General features: G+C 33.0%; 1 protein-coding gene across 5 annotated transcripts in view; it reads right to left on the bottom strand.

Annotated features, from left to right (window-relative positions):
• RIMS2 (regulating synaptic membrane exocytosis 2) overlaps window positions 1–18,785 on the bottom strand; it is a 509,607-nt gene that overhangs the window by 402,599 nt on the left and 88,223 nt on the right. For all 5 annotated transcript variants that reach the window (XM_045517246.2, XM_074352612.1, XM_045517245.2 and 2 more), the window contains one exon: window positions 13,496–13,706. In XM_045517246.2, coding sequence (XP_045373202.2) covers window positions 13,496–13,706 — 211 coding nt within the window. The remainder of the gene's footprint in view (window positions 1–13,495; window positions 13,707–18,785) is intronic.

Below are 18,785 nucleotides of genomic sequence, written 5' to 3'. Positions count from 1 at the left end.
CCAAGGAAAAGAAGTTCAAAACAAAAGGACTAGCAGTATCTTCTAATCAGATTTTAGTAATACAATTAAGTGAGAAGTTTCACAGTATTTGTCAAAACTGAGTTTAATCTCATCAATAACCAAGCTGGAATTGAGTTGCTTGAAAAACAAAGGTAATATATAAATATAAAACATCATCAAGGACCTTACGACAAATATTGATTAAAACCGCATGTGAAATGTAAAAAAATAACCTGCTATGGAGGAACAGTTTAGTTTTAACCATATGGAGAATTTGGATTTTAAAACGATTAAAAGTGAATCTTCAACTGGATCATTTGGATGTTTACTTCAGCTTTACACTTAGTCTGTATTTAAACAAAGAAAGACTAAATGGTCAATTCAAAGACTGAAGATTAAAACTACGTTACATTTTTTACATACATACTCATTATGGCAGACTCAGTTTAGGTATGCAATAAGGAATATACTAACCCAATATACAAACATGATATTCTAATTGAATAAGAAAACATATGTGAAAGCATCTCACTTGGTATCTGACATATTTAAGAGCATAAAAATTTTATTGCAAAACATTTTTATAGCATTCAGTGTGTGCCAGTCATATGTCTAAGTGCTTCACAAATATTAACTGATTTTATCTTCACAACAGCCTTGTAAGGTAGGTATTATTATTGTTTCTATTCACAGATGAAGAAACCGAGGCAGAGAGATGAAGCATCATCTAGACAGTCATACAACTGGTAAGTGATAAAGCTGGGGTTCAAGCTTAGTCTCTCTTCCGGACTTGTGCTGAAGCCACCATGCAGTGCTGCCTCTATATAATGCCAGTGTCCTCCACTGGCTTTATATCTCTTTTCCATAATTTAACAGGTCAAGTAATGATTTTAGGTCATAATTACTAGACTTGAAAACTCTAATAGTAACTTGGGGTATTTCCGAAAGTATTTATTAAAATTTTAATATTTCAAGTGTTTTTAAAATTTCCTTCAAACAGTTATTTAAAAAAATTATTGTATTTTACATTCTAAAATAATTTTATACTTACCATTTTTTCCCTCATAATCAGCTCTCCCTATGGCCATCCTTATCACTTCTGCTGACAACCAATCACAATGCCTCTGCTCAAGATCAATGTATTTTAAGTATTAATCTACCTTCTCACTATCACTTATATCATTGATTCTATTGTTCTCTCTCCTCTCTGATATTTTCTCTTGATAGTCATAGCACCATTTCAGACCAAATATGGCAATTTCATCTGCCAACAACTATCCTTCATGCAAGTTTCCACTAGTTCCCCAGTCACCTAAGAAAATAATGTCAGTTCCCCTCAGATTCCTTCTCCAGATATGCAGTCTTTGTCCTGCTACTTCCTCCTCTCTAGTGCAAAAAAGATACATCCCTCTCTATATATCAATGCTGTATGCGCTCCATAGCTTAACTGCCATCACCTGTCTCTCTCTTCCTGCCTACCTTCTATAGTGAGTCCAAAACCAACTTCTCTTTCACACCACTGCAGTATTACTCCATCTTTTTTCTGAAGCCTGGACTCTTTTTTTCAAGAATTGCAACAATTACATGCTGCCTATACAGTTTATCTTTTTACTCATCCACAGAAGTTTGAACTGCCATCTTCAAGAAACATTATCACAGTGGTGAGCTGCAGCAAGGAGCTGGATCAAGACAATGCTTATCCCAAAATAACATGCCCGTAAGTACACCAAGTTTCTTTCTTTCATTTATTCACTCAACAAGTATTTATACTGACCTATTATGTGCCAAACACAAAGAAACCTACAGTAAACACGAGGAGTTAGACAAGTGTAATCAATTAACAATAAAATGTTATGAGTAATAGAAGTCTGTAGGGTTCACTGAGGCACAAAAAAGTGAGTGGTTAATTCACATGGGGTACCCAAAGAGGATATCATGCAGATGATGCTTAAATCCAGAAAAATTAGTAAGTGTTCATCAAGTGGGTAAGGGTTGCGGGTGGAGGTGGGGACTAGTGGGAAGCAGAGATATATTTCAGATTACAGTAGTAGGGTAGGCAAAAGCAAAAGACATAAAAGGCAGTGATAATTTAAGAGAAGTACAAGTGTAGTCAGCCCTCTGTATTCATGATTTCTGTACCCTTGGATTCAACCAACCATGGACGGAAAAGATTTGGGAGGAAAAAAAGCTCTGATGGAAGGAATTTTCACATATTGAAGTATGGGTAAGTCATTCTGGCTTATACATAACTTGGCTTGAACTTTATGCCAACTATAACAGCCTATCTTATGACCTGTCAAACATGCATTGTACATCTGCTTTAGCCATTAAAGAAAAGAGTATATTTAAAAATCACAATGGAGTAACTGTGGTTCAGGCATTTAAAATGGAATTGGGTGACTATTGTGGATGTGGCTTCAGACAATTTCATAGATCACTGTGAACCTGAATTTTCTGAACTGTTTCAAACTCAAGGACAACACCAGCCATTCTCAAAACAGTATCTTTCAGCAGCTGCCAGCTTCAACCTTACGGTCTCAAGGTCTCCCCCTGCAACTATGTAACCACTTCAGACTCCAATCAATCCTTGCTTGATAAGCACCCTTAGTTTGTCAGCTCCAATTCTAATTCTTGACAAATAACTTACATAACTTTGCAGTTTTTGCCTATGTAAGCCTTCCCCATTTTTTTAGTCTGGCCAAACACAATTCAAGTCATTCTTCAATATGTGTCTCCCAGGCTATAGTCCTCAGTTTGGCTCAAATAAAAGTCTTTTCTATTCCTACTACAGATTGTTTATTGATTATTTGTGTCAACAGTTCCAAAAAGCAAAACTTGAATTTGCCACATTGGGGACTATTCACATAGTATTTACAATGTATTTACAACTATTTACATAGCATTTATATATTGTATTAGGAATTACAAGTAATCTAAAGATGATTTAAAGTATATGCGAGGATGTGCATAAGTTATATGCAAATACTATGCCATTTTACGTAAGGAACTTGTGTATCCTTATATTTTAGTATCCTTTGCGGGGAGGGGGGTCCCTAGAACGAATCCCCAAAGCACACTGGACACCAAGGGAAGACTATGGTGTAATTTAGTTGGGGCATACAGAATGGAGTGAAGCTTATGCCTTGAGTTAGGCAGGAAATAATCCACAGGGAACTCTTTATGGCATCAGTGACTTCACTCAAGAGATGAGGAGTCCTTAAACAGTTTTTAGGCAGAAAGTAAAATAATTAGATTTGTGTCTTACAAATATCAGTAATAGCAGCATGTCAAGGATATGTCTGAGGATCCAGAGAGAAGCAGAGAGACCAGTTAGGAAACTAACACTAGTCCAAGTGATGGAGGATGAGAGCTAAATAAGACAGCAGTTAGTAGTTCACATAGACAGAGAGGAAATGATAAAGTATAAAAATTGTAGGGAAAGTGTGATGAAGGGCAGAAACCTGAGATGATTCCTGGCTTTCTAGTTTAGGTGACAGAATAGGTAGTGGTCTTATTCAAAAAGCTAAAAACTACAGAAGTATATCTGGGTCTTTTTTCCAAAACCAGAAAATACATAGTCTGTTGGCCTAAGTGAGATTCAATGGTATTGAATAAAGAGAGTTAAAAAGACAAGACTTCAAAAGAAAAATCTTACATTCCTTTTTTTAACTGAGTCATTTATTCATTTACTTAGAGAAACAAAAACCGCATATATTTGTATATACAATTTGATCAGTCTGACATCTGCCTATATCCATGAAACCAACACCATTCTCAAGGTAACAGACATATCTGTCACCTCCAAAGTTTTCCTTAAGTCCCCTTTTGTCCTATTCTTTTCATGAACTAGAATTATTTTTAACTTAAACTGTTTCAGGTGGGAGTTCATTCATTTTTTTTGCTTAAGTTTGAAGTTAAGTATTTTTGTTGGGGATGCTTAAAAACAAAGTTGATTTATTGGGCATTCCATTTTAAAAGGGTAAAGAAATAGAAATTCATGACTATGTCTACCCTTCCTCTCACATCTTACCTGCAATTCCATTTCCTTTGTGCTCCCCTATCTAGTGTCCATTTTACCATCCTGCAGTTTTGGTGCTATCCTGAATTCCTTACTTAATAAATTCTATACAGTTTCCTATTTTGATTAGAATTCAGTGCAGATGCTATTATTAATCTTCCCCATACATGCTACGTAAAATCTATGTGACCTGACGCTCATCTTATCTACTGATAAAGAGTTCATTTTATCTATTACTGAGGACATTAGACACTGAGCAGTATCCTTGCAACCAAGAGGTAAGGAAGTGAACAGATACAGAGACAGCTTTCAAATGCATATATGCCAGCAACCACGCATACCATGCACCTGTATATATCAGCAGTCTACAAATGTTTTTTCTCTTCTCTCAAGTGAATCTCTTAAACCATGTACTCCTCACACATTTTTATTAATATGGGGGGGTGGTAAATTTGGTTTGTTTGTTTGTTTTTAATGGGGGAACTGAGGATTAAACCCAGGATTTCCATACTAAGCACACACTCTACCACTGAACTATACCCTCCCCCCACCTCACACGTTTTTAAGACAGCACTCACATTTTAAGTTTAAATAGAAAGGACACATTTTCAGATACACTGTGTATTGCAGGTGTGCTTTAATTATATTTTTACCAAGTCTTGGAGCTGCAGATTTACCTTATTCAGTATATGGAAAATGTCTACTACACAACCTATTTGGCAAACCAGTCCACACTGTCAAACCATCATAAATCTAACTTTATATCAAAAAAAGTCCAACTTCATTTTCGAATTCATATAAATGTGTTATTATGAGTCACCATGAAAACTATCTCAAAATTCTAATTCTAAAAAAGAGATGAGAAATGTTTATTTTTAAAAAAAGAAAAAACCAGAAATTTCTAGAAAACACAAATCTGTAAGAAAGGGAATGAAGGGAATGGATCAGTGATTGCCTGGGGCTGAGGTTTGAAGTGAGGATTGATAGCAAATGGACACAAAAGGAGTGTTTTGGATGATAGAAATGTTCTGAAAATTGGACTGGGTGATGTTTGTGCAACTGTATAAATTTATTAAAAATCATTGAACTATAATAAATAAACAAACAAACAAGCAAGCAAATAAATAAATAAAAAGATATGAGGCACCAGGGCCTTTCCATGAGTCTGTTGCCCGAATGCAGTAAGGTGTTTCCTTGTTCCACATTTCTTGTAAAACTTCTCACTGCTTTGCCCTCAGGAAACTTTCCCTAAGGCCAACACATTCCGCAACTGTCCCTTTGTTAGGTGCCCCAAAGATTTTTACATCCCAAGGCAATATATTATATAAAGAATAGATTCAGATGAGGTAGGTTTGAAGAGCATGCTTTTCTTTTGAAGAATAGAAGGCACTCACTTCTAAAAGTGAATTGTAAAGATAAATTCACGAAACAGATAAGTGCTCTCAGGTAGATCAATTTTAAGAAAAAAGTAAAGACTACATATGGAAACCTATGCCTTTGAAGTTATTCACCCTAGTCTACTCTCCAGAAAACCTTCCTTCCACAGCGGGGTACAGTTTTGAGATCACTGCCATATACCTCAGAGTATAAAAAGCCTATGGAGTCATGCAGTGATCCTTAAAGAGAAACAAAACAACTCCAAACTGGTAGCTACAACAGGTATTTGTAAACTTACATGCTCTTCTAAGTAATATTACCCACAGTGAATTAAGCTACACAAGTGTTGGGAGTAGGAGCTGAACCAGATGAAAACTAAATACAAGATACAATATAGAGAGGGAGTGAGTTCATGTGAACTTTGGTGAAAAAGCCTTCCTTTATGTTTAGTTTGAAATATTATTTTGCATCCTACCACAATGCTCATATGCGCTAGGAGGTATAAAATGTCCTGAGATTCTGCAAGTTAAACTGTTTCTTGCAATCATTTAACATTAGGGAGGTTGACATCAGTGAGAGGAAACAATTCTTTCTTCCTTTAAATTCTACAACTATTTTCTAATTATATTCTCAGACATTCTAGGTTTTTCAGCCTAAAGGCTTGAAATTGAGGATCCATCTGATGTAATCACTTCCTTAATGATGGTCCTGTAAATCACATAATTCTGATAAGCTTGCCTGCTTTACCTATTCCTCAAATCCTTATGAACACCTCTAAATAATATTTCTAAAATAGTGGTACTCTCAGCAGCCCCATGTTTTATAAATGAGGGATGAGATAGAAACCAAAGCTCAACACACAATATACTAGAAATAGTGACATAAAAGAATTAATGAAGCTTCTCAATTCCTTTTAAAAATAATTTAAGCAATAGAATTATCTGGCTATATTCCTTTTCAGGTACCTCAAGAATTATATAAGTAATCTAGCATTCGATTTATTTAATTTAATAGTTAACTTAAAAATCATAAAATGTAAAAACCCAAAAGAAACCTTAGAAATCATCTAGATTGATGCTTTCATTTAACAGATTTTAAAACAGAAGCACTAAGACATGAAGTGATACATCAGCAAAAGTCACATAATACGAGGGCAGGAACAAAACTTGGTTCTCCTAATGGTGTCAACTTGTCATCCTGTTCCTGGAGAACGTCAAATTTTTCCCAATATACCGTTATGCAGTAATTCTACAAAGTCTAAAAGAAAATTCATATATGATACCCTTGCTTTGGGTATACAGGAACTGATTACATATTGCACTAGCATACTAGCTACAGACTTGCAGGTAATCACAGTGACTTGAAATTAAAGAAAAAAAAACTGCCCAGAGGATAGCAGAAATACTATAATCATTATCTTTATCTCTCAGTGTACAATTTAAATACTAATTATTAAAACCACTCATATAAACAATACTTAATGACTTAGTTATACAGTGGAATGTCTGTATTATTAAATTCTTACCATCTGATACACTGAACACACATATATCAATATATTTTAAGGGATTTGCTTAGGAAATCATTTTCTTTTATAACCATTCTACAGGCATAATTCATTCTGCTTCAAGTCTGATAATTCATAATGAAAGAATCCATATTTGTCACAGTGTAAATTAAACAATACAATTCAAAAAATGTATATTCTTTGTTTTTCTCAAAATTAGATTGCCTGTTAAGCAGATGGTAATCTATTTTTCCCAAAAAGTAAAAGAAACAAAAAAATTAATGTTGCCACACTTTGAAGCTTAAAATAATCCTCATTATAAATTACTTTTACTGTCTTTCCCACTAGAGTCACTATTCCATGATTACAAAATAATTTCTCACTTAAAAAGTCATTATTTTTAAGTTTAACTAAATATATAGCTTTAACTTATTAAGGAGTATCATCTAAAAAATAAATGAAAGCAAAATTTTCATAAAATCTTATTATATTGGTGTTCCATAATTGTGTATTTCATTTATTATCTCTGTATCCTTTCTTGAATGTACCTCAAAAGAGTTAATTAATTGTTAAGGATGGCTCCACATGAAAGAGCCTGAAAATTAAAACAAAAGGTTATTTTATCTTGTTCTCTTAGGAGAGTATTAAGATAATTTTTAAATAGCTTTATAATTAAACTTTAAGCTATAAAATATTTGCATGTCATTATTCTACTTTATAAAGACAGTCTGACCAAATTTCCCTGAGCTTAATCCTTTGGAGCTATGATAAATCAAAAAATGTATTCAGCATCTATTATGAGCAAAAGCCTTCTATTACATAAGGTAATCAAGTATACATAGAAAGATCCATTTTGAAGAGAGAAATTAAGTTCACTACTCTTTTCATTTAGAATGCAGGCTATAAACATATTATATGAAAGAATGCTTTCCCAAGTAAATTATAAGTGAAACTGTAGAAAAACTAATAAAAAAAAATCTAGGGCTATCTTCCTTGAGCGAAAATCTAGATTATTTTTTCTTGTGCTTTATTCCCCTAACACTTTCCTCAAATCTAAGAAAAAAATACGAGAAAAGTGGAGAGTACTGTTTATGGTTCCTTCCTTCTTCCATAAATCATACACATCAGGCTAATCCACAATATACAGAGTTTTATACTTGATTACAATACAAGAGATTTTCCAGGGACATTCCAAGTTTTTCACTGTACTTAATTTATTGACTGAGAACTTCACTCAGTATAAAGAGACCATATGTTAGAAACTAGAAAACATATTTCTAGGCAGTCTATATTCAGATGTCATTACAGACTTCTGCTTGTGGCCTAAATGGGTTAGCAAGGACTACATTTCTCCACCTGCCTGAGACAAACAAACAAGTGAAAAACAGACAAAATATACGAAGGAATGGTTTTTAACACACTGGATATCAGGCAAAAATAGATAGCTGAAATATGAAAAACAAACAAGATAAGCTCTATAATTGCCTCAGCTTACTACTTTGAGAAGCTTTCCAGGCAGCAGAGCAGGACAAAGCAGCTGAAACTCAGTTTAGCCGACATCTTAAATTGAGAACAAACTTAGCCTGGGAAGGCCAACACAACTAGATTTCATTGGACAAGTTATCAGAGAAGAGAAAGCTGCACAGAGAGAGAACTCCAGAGATCTGTAGAGAAATCCATTTAGTATTTAGCTTAGTTATGATCAATGAGCATGCATGTGACTACCCAGGGGTGGGGAAAAAAATCTTCAGGAAGTATTAAAGAAAATGGCAGATGGAAAAATTTATAATCACGGGGCACTGGTTAAAGTACTCAGGAAGGACTTGCTTCAGCAGAAGAGATTAGTGCTAAACTGAGCACTAGTCCAGATCTATGCAACAAACCACAAAAGCAAGATACAGAAGGATTAAACTGTTTTCATATAACTTAACTGCACTCCAGGACAAAGCTCAAGAAGAGTGACAGGCAGACAGAGAATACAGACTTGTGGTTACCAGGGGGGTGGAGGGTAAGAAGGGATAGACTGAGATTTCAAAATTGTAGAATAGACTACACTGTATAGCACAGGGAAATATACACAAAATGTTATGATAACTCACAGAGAAAAAAATGTGACAATGAGTGTGTATATGTCCATGAATAACTGAAAAATTGTGCTGAACACTGGAATTTGACACAACATTGTAAAATGATTATAAATCAATAAAAAATGTTTAAAAAAATAAAATAAAAAAAAAAAGAAGAGTGACAGGAATGCAAAAACCATCTAGCACCCGACAAAGTAAAATTTACAATGCTTGGTATCCAACATAAGATATTACCTATGTAAAGAGTCAGGAAAACACATACCATAATGACAACAATCAATCAAAAACAACCAAAACCTGACAAAGATATTAAAATCAGCATAGAACATTGAAACATTTATTACAGAGTATGTGTTCTACATGTTCAAAAAGTTAGATTGTGGAGGATGTAAATCTAAAACTGAAATTCTAAACATGAAAACTATAATATCTGAAATGAAAAAATATACGAAGTGGTATCAACAGCAGATTTAACACTGTAGAAGAAAAGATTAGTAAACTTAAAAGCATAGAAATAAAACATAAACAAAATGAAAAATGAAGAAAATCAAATTTGGTTTAGTAAGAAGAACATGAGTCAGCTATAGAACACCTTCACAGCCTACTGTATGGGTAATGGGAATTCCTGAAGGAGAAGAGAGAGAGGAGGGGTCAGTAAAAATATCTGAAGAAAAAATCAGCAAAATTCTCTAAACCCTATGAAAGCTATAAACACACAGATCCAAAAAGCTCAAAAAGACTCCAAACACAACAAACATGAAGAAAATAAACCAAGAAATATCATAATTAAATTACACATAACCAGTGATAAAAAGAATGTCTTAAAAGTGGTCAAACAGAAAAAGACACATTATATAAAGAAATAAAGATGAGAATACTATGACATTTCTAATTGGAAGCAGTGAAAGGGAGAAGGCAGTGAAGCAAAATCTTTAAAATATTGAAAGAAAATAACTGTTAAGCTAGAATTCTATACCCAGCAAAAATATCATTAAAAAAAAAAGAACCACAGGCAAAATTTTCACTATAAAAAACTGAAAGCATTCATCACTAGCAGACTCACACTACAGCAAATATTGAAGGAAATCTTCCAGGCAGATGCAATATGATACCAGAGAGAAATATATATCTACAAAAAGAAATGAACAGTACTAGAAATAGTAACAAGTAAATATATAATATTTCTTTTATTATTTAAAACTCCTTAAAAGATAAACCTTTTAAACAAAAGAAAGTAAAATAATGTATTGTGGGGTTTATAAAATAGGTAAAAGCAAAATACATGACGCTAATAACTTACATCCAGAAGGGTAGAAATGGAAGTACACTATTATAAGTTTTTATACTATACTATAAACCAAATGGAATAAGTTAAGGTTGACTATGATAACTTAAAGATGTATACTACAAGTTCTGAAGCAATCAATAAAATAACAAAACAAAGAGCCAAGAAAGCTACAAAACAAAGAGTCAGCAAAGCTAGTGAATCAACAAAGGAGATAAAACTAAATTATAAAATGTACTTAATGAATCCAAAAGGAGACTAAAAAAGAAACAAAGATCACATGATCCAAGTAGAAAAAAAAGAAAAATGATATAATCAAACATAACCATATCAATAATCACATTAAATGTAAATTGTCTAAACACCCAGTTAAAAGGCAGGGATTGTCAGACTGGCTAACAAAGCAATACTCAATTATATGCTGCCTATAAGAAAAGTACTTTAAATACGAAGACAAAAATTAGTTTAAAGTAGAACAGAAAACACAAACAATGTTAATAATAACCAATAGAAAGTTGGATTGGTTATAGCAAGATAGACAAAATAGATTTCAGAGCAAAGAATATTACCAGTAACAAAGAAAGTCATTTAATAATTATAAAGGGTTCAATTATTTAATAGGGCATAATAATCCTATATGTTTTTGCACCTAAAAACAGAACTTTAAAATACATAAAACAGTTAAAAACTGATAAAACTGTAAAAAGAAACAAACAAATCCAAGTATAGTTATATACTCCAATAACCCTCGCTTAATAATTGATAAAATAAATAGGCTGAAAATGAAAAAGGATAGAGTAACTTAAACAACTCTGTTAAACAACTTGACCTATCAGACATTTATAAACACTGTCAAAAAACAGCAGAATATACACACTTTTCAAGAACACACAGAACATTTGCCAAAATAAACCATATTCTGGACCATAAAATAAGTAACAATACACTTCAAAGGACTCAAGTCATATAAAATATATCTAGGACTATAACAGAATTAAATTGAAAGTCATTAACAGAAAAATCTCTGGAAACCCCCCAATACTTAAAAAATAAATAACATATTTCCAAAGTATTCATAAGCCAAAGAAGAAAAGGAAAATTAGAAGTATTTTAACTGAATGAAAATGAAAAGACACATATGAAAATGTGTCACTGAATGTCACTGAAGCACTACTTAGAGGAAACTGACAGCACATGATGCCTTATATTAAAAAAGAAGAGAAATCACAAAGCAATGACTTCAGCTTCTACCTTAAGAAACCAGCAAAAGAAGAGAACATTAAGCTCACAGTAAGCAGAAGAAAAGAAATAATAAAAAATCAGATGAAATCAACAACTTTAAAAATCAATTGAATAAAAAACTAGTTCTTTGATAAGACCAATAAAATTGATAAATATTTGTTAGGCAGAGCAGGGAAAAAGAAGATGCAAATTACCAACATCAAGAATGAAAGAGATGGCATCAGCACAGATTCTACAGATATTAGAAGAATGATAATGGAATACTGTGAACAGCTGATACCAATAAACTCAACAACTTATGAGAATTGAACAAACTCCTTGAAAGATACAAATTACCAAAGCTCATTCAAGGAAAAAAAAAAAAAGATAACCTGAATACCTTATATTAAAGAAACTGAAACTGTACTTAAAAACATGTGCACCAAAATAAAACTGTATGCCCAGATGGCTTCACTGGTAAAATCTACAAAATATTAAAGGATAAATTATACCAATTCTAGAGAAATTCTCCGAAAATAATGGTGAGGAGGAAATATTGCCCAACTCATTCTATCAGGCCAGCATTACTCTAATACCAAAATTTAAAACAGACATTACAAGAAAAGAAAGCTACAAACATTAACCCTCATGAACATAGAAGCAAAAATTGAAACAAAATTTGATCTAATCAAACCCATTAATATATAAAAGATATAATCCATCATAACCAAATGGATTTTATTCCAGGAATACAAAGTTGGTTTCACATTTCAAAATCAATCAATGTGGTTCAACCATATTAACAAACAGAAAGAAAAAACATATAATCAGTCTCAATAGATGGAGCAAAAGTATCTACTCTGGAGGTAAACAAACAAACAAAAACTCTCAGTAAATTAGGAACAGACAGCATCTATGAAGAGCTGAGAGTTAGCATAATACTTAATAGTGAGAGACTGAATGCCTTTTCCCCAAGATCAAAAACAAAACAGGGATGTTTGCTCTCACCACTTCCATTCAGAGCTATGCTACAGTTTCTAGCCAATGCAACTACTCAAGGAAAAGAAAAATAATGAGATAAACCTGGAAGAAAGATGAGGAAAAATAAAGTTATTCACTCTAAGCAAAACAAAACAATGAGAAAAGGGAAACAGTGGGAAAATGGAGAAATGAAAGCACGAAGGGGAACAAATTCCCATAATTATGTCTAAGTAGTGTATGTAAAGACACCAGCTTCATATTTTTAAACTAAGAACTGAGTGATAAAATATTAGGAAGAAGATAAATGCAAATTATGAAGAACTTAGTGAGACAACAATTTAAAACACTGTTTTTACTAATTCACAACATTCTTTGGGAAATATTAATATATTCCTAAAGGGGATGGATAAACTACAAAAATCTAGCATAGTTGAAAAAACCGCCTTAACATATCTTCTTTAAATTCCATATTCTAATGTTTATTTCATTTATGTTAAAATAAAAATAAAGAGTAACATAACTTCAGAAAGCTATGAAATTATGAAACAGAAACTCAAAGCTGGAAGGAGTCTCTTTCAAAAAAAGAAAAAGAAAAAGAAACAGGGGCCAAAGGAAGAGCAGATCTACAAAGTTTGTAAAATTATGTGAAGTAATAGAAAAAGCTGTGATACAACTTGAATATTAATCAGTTGTGTGACTTTAAGAATGAACTTTAGCATCTCTGGATCTGAGTTTTCTACACCTAAAAAATAAGGAGTTAGATTAATCTCTAAATTCTCTTCATTTTTGAAAGTCTACAATCCTACGATTCTAAATAAAATCATAAGCTAAAGAACATAAACAATGAGACAAATATCTTTTTAATTCGGAGAAAATTTTTTTAAATTTCTTTTATCTGAAATGAAGACACTAGGGAAGGTTTCTGTTCATTGATTAAGCTCTGTATTCATTTCAGGTGTCTATTTTAGTCACATGAACCTTAAGTACGAGAAACACAATGTGTCATTTTCATTCTGTACCTTGTTTGAGCGTAATGACACTCGACCTCCACATCGAGCACAGAACTTCGTTTGGCAATATGAACAGTTATGGCCACATCCATCAGCAAATTTTGTTTTGTGGCAGATACCACAGGTTGGGGCGTCACCCTTCTGTTCTTGCTGCTGCTGTGATTCTTCTCCCATCTTCTTCACCTGCTCCTTATACATTTCAAACTGCTGATGAAGTTTTCTGCAGAGAACACAGATAAGAAAACCTTGGTTTCCTGATGGCTTCAAAGGAAAAATAATAATGTGGATTACATTATTATGTGGATACAATTTTATGTCCAAAAAATAAAGAATAAAAATTTAATTTTCTGATTATAGAATAACATCTTTTATGGCACATCACATCATAAGTGTTGCAACTAGTTCTGCCTTCTGAACTACAGGCTAATTTAACAATCAATGAATACAATTAAGATATTTATTTGAATTGTAATTGTAAAGTTTCTACCTACCATTTGCAATATATTTTGAATCATACTCCATAAAACATTTACAATTTTATTTTTCAAAAGTTTAGCTTCAGAAATAGACTGAGCTTATTAGACTTACACAGTGAAGCCAAAACCTATGAAAACCTATGAACTTCAAATCATTGAGACAGAACCTCTATTGGAGTGATCTTAAAAACCCAAACAGAGGAGAAAACATTGGATGAATGTTCTCACTAACTGTTTAAATCTGTCCAACAGTCTGAACATTGGTTGGCTGCAAAAACACTGAACTATTAGGAGTCTACCAAATAAGCTGGTACAAGTAAAAGTAAGACCATTATTCATTCTACTTGAAAATAGTGATTCACTTTATAAAGAATTATAAATATTTAAAGCTATAATTTTGATTTCTAAAAGTTCCTAAGCAGAGCTAATCGTAGGATTTACAAAGCTGTAAATAATGTCATTCCCATCCTAAAAAGGACAAAAGGCTAAATAATCTATAAAATCATTACTTTTCTTGAGCTCATCAGACAGTTGAGGTTATAGGGCAAACAATCCGAGCTCCAAAGAACAATGAGCCCCTCTAAAGAGCACTGGGTCACACTGTTTCACCTTTGGCAGAGCACAGGAGAGAGAGGTGGCCACCATACAGTCAGGTAAGAGGAAAGTCATTAAAACTTTAACAAACTGTAAAAGACCAAGTGTGGGCTAGCATGACAGTCTGGAATAGCTAGGGGCCCAAACTCAAGGGTAGTTTACACTTACTCACAAGCACCCTTTGACACACCTCCACTAGTTACTCATGAGGAAGATTGAGAGCAAAGCACAAGAACAAAAAGAACTCTTTGGGGATGCACACGTGCAGGTATAATGGCGGTGACTGACTCGTGGCTGCTGGGGCACAGGCACAGTTCCTGACTATCTCTTCTAAAAAAGCCAAAGCTATAAGCCACAGGAAAAGGAGGTAAATAAACCCTGTCATCCCTAGAGCAAAGGCAAAATCCACTGCGGCTAGGGAAAGGTTGAAGGTAAAGAATAGTAAACTTGAAAATAAGTCAATGAAAAGTATCAAAACTAAACAGAAAAAAAAAAAGTTAAGGGGAGGGGGCATCCAAGAGCTAAACTGATCTAACATGTAAAACTAGAGTCCCAGCAGATGAAAAGGGAGAGAACAGAACAGGGGAAATATTTGAAGGGATAATGGTCTAAATATTCCAAAACTAATAAAAGGCACCAAATCACAGACACAGAAACCTCAGAGAATCCTTTTGTAGAACAAATACTAAACACACACACACGTGTGCGCACACACACACACTTCTACACACATCAGAGTCAAACTGCTAAAAACTAAAGATAAAAAGAAAACTATAAAAGCAGCCAGAGAAAATGACACATTATGTACACAGAACCAATGATAAGAGTTACAGAAGATTATTCTTCAAAAACCATGCAAACTAGAAAACTTTGGAATGACATCTTTGTAAAGTACTGACAGAAAAAAAACCTGTCAACTCAAGATTCTACATGCAGTGAAATTATGCTTCAAAAAGTGAAAACAAAATAAAAATTTTCAGGCACAGAAATGCTGAAAGACCTTAACTTCAAGGAATCTAAAGTAACTTCTCCAGGCAGAAGGAGCTTGATACTCCTGGGAAGTATCACATGGAAGCCTGGACCTAGGCATAGAAATCAATGCTTATATCAAAAAGAAAAAATTCTCAAATCAGTTTCAAAAAAGAAAAAGAAGAGAAAGTTAAACCCAAAGAAAGTAGAAGGAAGGAAATTTAAAAGATTATAGAAGAAATCAGTGAAACCAAATACTAATTCTTTTTTAAAAAATTATATTGATAAACCTCCAGCCAGAATGATCAAGGAAGAAACAAAGAGAGAATATGAAATTTACCTACAACAAAAATGATAGACAACATCACTACTGACTCCACAGCTAAACAAAATTAAATATAAAAGATTACAAAAGAATACTACAAAGAACTACCAAGAACTCTATGCTCATAAATTCTACAATTTACTTAAAAAATAGACAATTTCCTTGAAAGATAGAAATTAGATACCTCACTCAAGAAGAACTAGATAGCCTGACAAGTCCTGTATCTATTAATGAAATTTAATTTATAGTTATAAAATCTTTCAAAAGAAAAACTTCAGTTCTCCATTGATGAATCCCATCAAATATTTAAGTAAGAAATAATATCAATTCTACATAATCTCTTCCAGAAAATATAAGGGAAAGTAACATTTCTTATCTAATTTCCAAAGGCCAGCATTATTCTGATACCAAAACCATACAAAAATATAACAAGAAAATTATAGACCAATATTTCTCACGAGAAAGTGCAAAAACCCCAACACAACATTAGCAAGCAAAATCCAGAAATATGTTAAAGAATAATACATCACAAATACGTGATGTTTATCCAGGGAACACAAGGTTGGTTCCATATTCTACAGCCAAGCAATATAATTTACCATATTAACAGACTAAGGGGAAAGAAACATGATTCTGTCAAAATATGCTGAGAAAGCACTTAAATCAGTACACTAGGAAAAGACAGAGACTTCCTTAATGTAGTAAGGGTATCCACAAAAGAAGTCTACAGCAAAAATCATTCTGTATTTGAAAGATCGAGCGCTTTGCTGTCTAAAATCAGGAACAAAGCCAGGTGTCTTCTTTCACCATTCCTAATTGACACTGGACTAGAAATTTTAGCTAATGCATTAAAGCAAGAAAAAGCAAAAAAAAAAAATAATAAAATAAAACCATAGAGATTGGAAAGGAAAATGTTAAAACTGTGCAGATGGCAAAATTGTCTATGTATGAAATCCCAAAGAAACTATTTAAAATTTATAATAAATAAATGAGTTTAGCAAAGTCACAAGATACAAGCTCAATATGAAAAATACTAGAAATAGAAAATGGGAAATCAAAATTTTAAAAAGTAGTCTGTAACGGTATCAAAAAAAGAAACAAGGGAAAGACTAAGGTAAAATCTAACCAAATAAGTACAAGCTTTCTATGGTTAAAACTATAAAACACTAATACAAAGACCCAAAGGAGATCTAAATAACAGGAGAAATACACTGTATCTATCAGTGCAAAGCCTCAATATTACTCAGGTATCAACTGTCTCCAAATTGATCCATTGATTCAATGTCATCTCAATTAAAATCTTGGCAAGACTATTTTTAAAAATTGACAAGCTAAATCTGAAATTTGTCTGAAAGGCAAAACTCTTGTAATAGGCAGAATATTTTGAAAAAGAAGACTGAAGGACCCACATTCCCTGATTTCAAGACTTACTATAAAAGCTATGAAAGTAATCAAGTAATGAATTAATATGGTATTGGAAAAGGATCAACACACATACAATGGAACAGAATAGAGTCCAGAATAGTCCAATACTAAAATGGTCATTAATTTTGTTTAAGGTGCCAAGGTAATTCAATGATAAAAATAGTCTTTTAAGCAATGGAAAATTCATGTGTAAAAAAGTAACTAGAAATCCATGTGTAAAAAAATGACTCTCAATCCATATTTTACATCTTATACAAAAATTAACTAAATGTATTACAGAACTGGAAACAACAGATTATAGAACCAAATAAAATTACTAAAACTATAAATCTTCAGGAAGAAAACACTAAAGAAAACTGTGGCCTTGGGTTAAACAAAGATTTCTTAGATAGGTTAGGCAAGCATTTCTTCAACAGGATCGAAAAAAGCATGAACCAGAAAGCAGCCACTGGCAACATATAAATGAATGAGCATGGCTCTGTTGCAATAAAATATTATTATAGACACTGAATTTTGAATTTCATGTCATTTTTATACTATCAAAATATTATCACTAAAAAACAATTTTCAACATTTTCAAAATGTAAAAATCATTCATAACTCATAAAAACAGGCAGTGGGCCAAATATGGCCTGTGGGCCATAGTTTGCCCACTTTTATATTACATGATTTCATTCATATAACATTCTGAAAGAGGCAAAGTTATAAGGGCAGAAATCAGATCAGTAGTTCGTAGGGGCTGGACTACAAGGGGATTAACTATAAATGGGCACCAGGAACATTTGGGGGTGAAAGAATTCATCTATGTCTTGATTATGGTAGTACATATTTAACTGTGTATGTTTTCCAGAATTCTTTAAAGGATATGTCTCAAAGGGGTGAATTGTACTGAAAATGAACTACAGCTTAAATAAGCCCAACTCTTAAAAAAGTTAATTTCAAAAGTGCTAACCTAAAGTCAGTAGGTAAATTAAAAATAGAGCTATGTGAGTCCTTTTTATCTACTTAATCACAAAAGCATACTTCCTTTTTCACACCTACTATCGATAAATTCAAATAGCTGCACCAGTTTTATTAACTTCTGTAACTTCAGATAATACGCTGTTTTTCCCTGATGATCTCCGACCAGCTCTAAGTGAAACTCTGCTAACACAAACAAGCACCACGATAGGAGATTCAAGCCCATAAAACATGGACCTGTACAGGCATGATTTTAAGTGGACCACTGAATGTGCTCTCTGCATCAGAGCTTCTCCCACCACTCAGAAGAATTATCTTTCTATGCGTGAGATATATTGTACAGTTCTACTGTGTACCTGCTTATACACTCATGATCTTTGGCATACCTCTCAGTAAATGGCTGAACCCTACTGGGAGAAAGAGAAAGAAGAGGAAAATTAGAAAGAGCAATACCTTGTTTCAGTTTTAGAGGCACTGGTGTACTAGGCAAATTACCAAGTCACACCGAAACAAAAAGCATTAGTCTAGTTAAGTGAACTGTGCTATAATA

Source organism: Camelus bactrianus, chromosome 25, assembly GCF_048773025.1.
Source record: "Camelus bactrianus isolate YW-2024 breed Bactrian camel chromosome 25, ASM4877302v1, whole genome shotgun sequence".
Classification (NCBI taxonomy): Eukaryota; Metazoa; Chordata; class Mammalia; order Artiodactyla; family Camelidae; genus Camelus; species Camelus bactrianus.
This window is presented reverse-complemented; position numbering and strand designations above follow the sequence as displayed.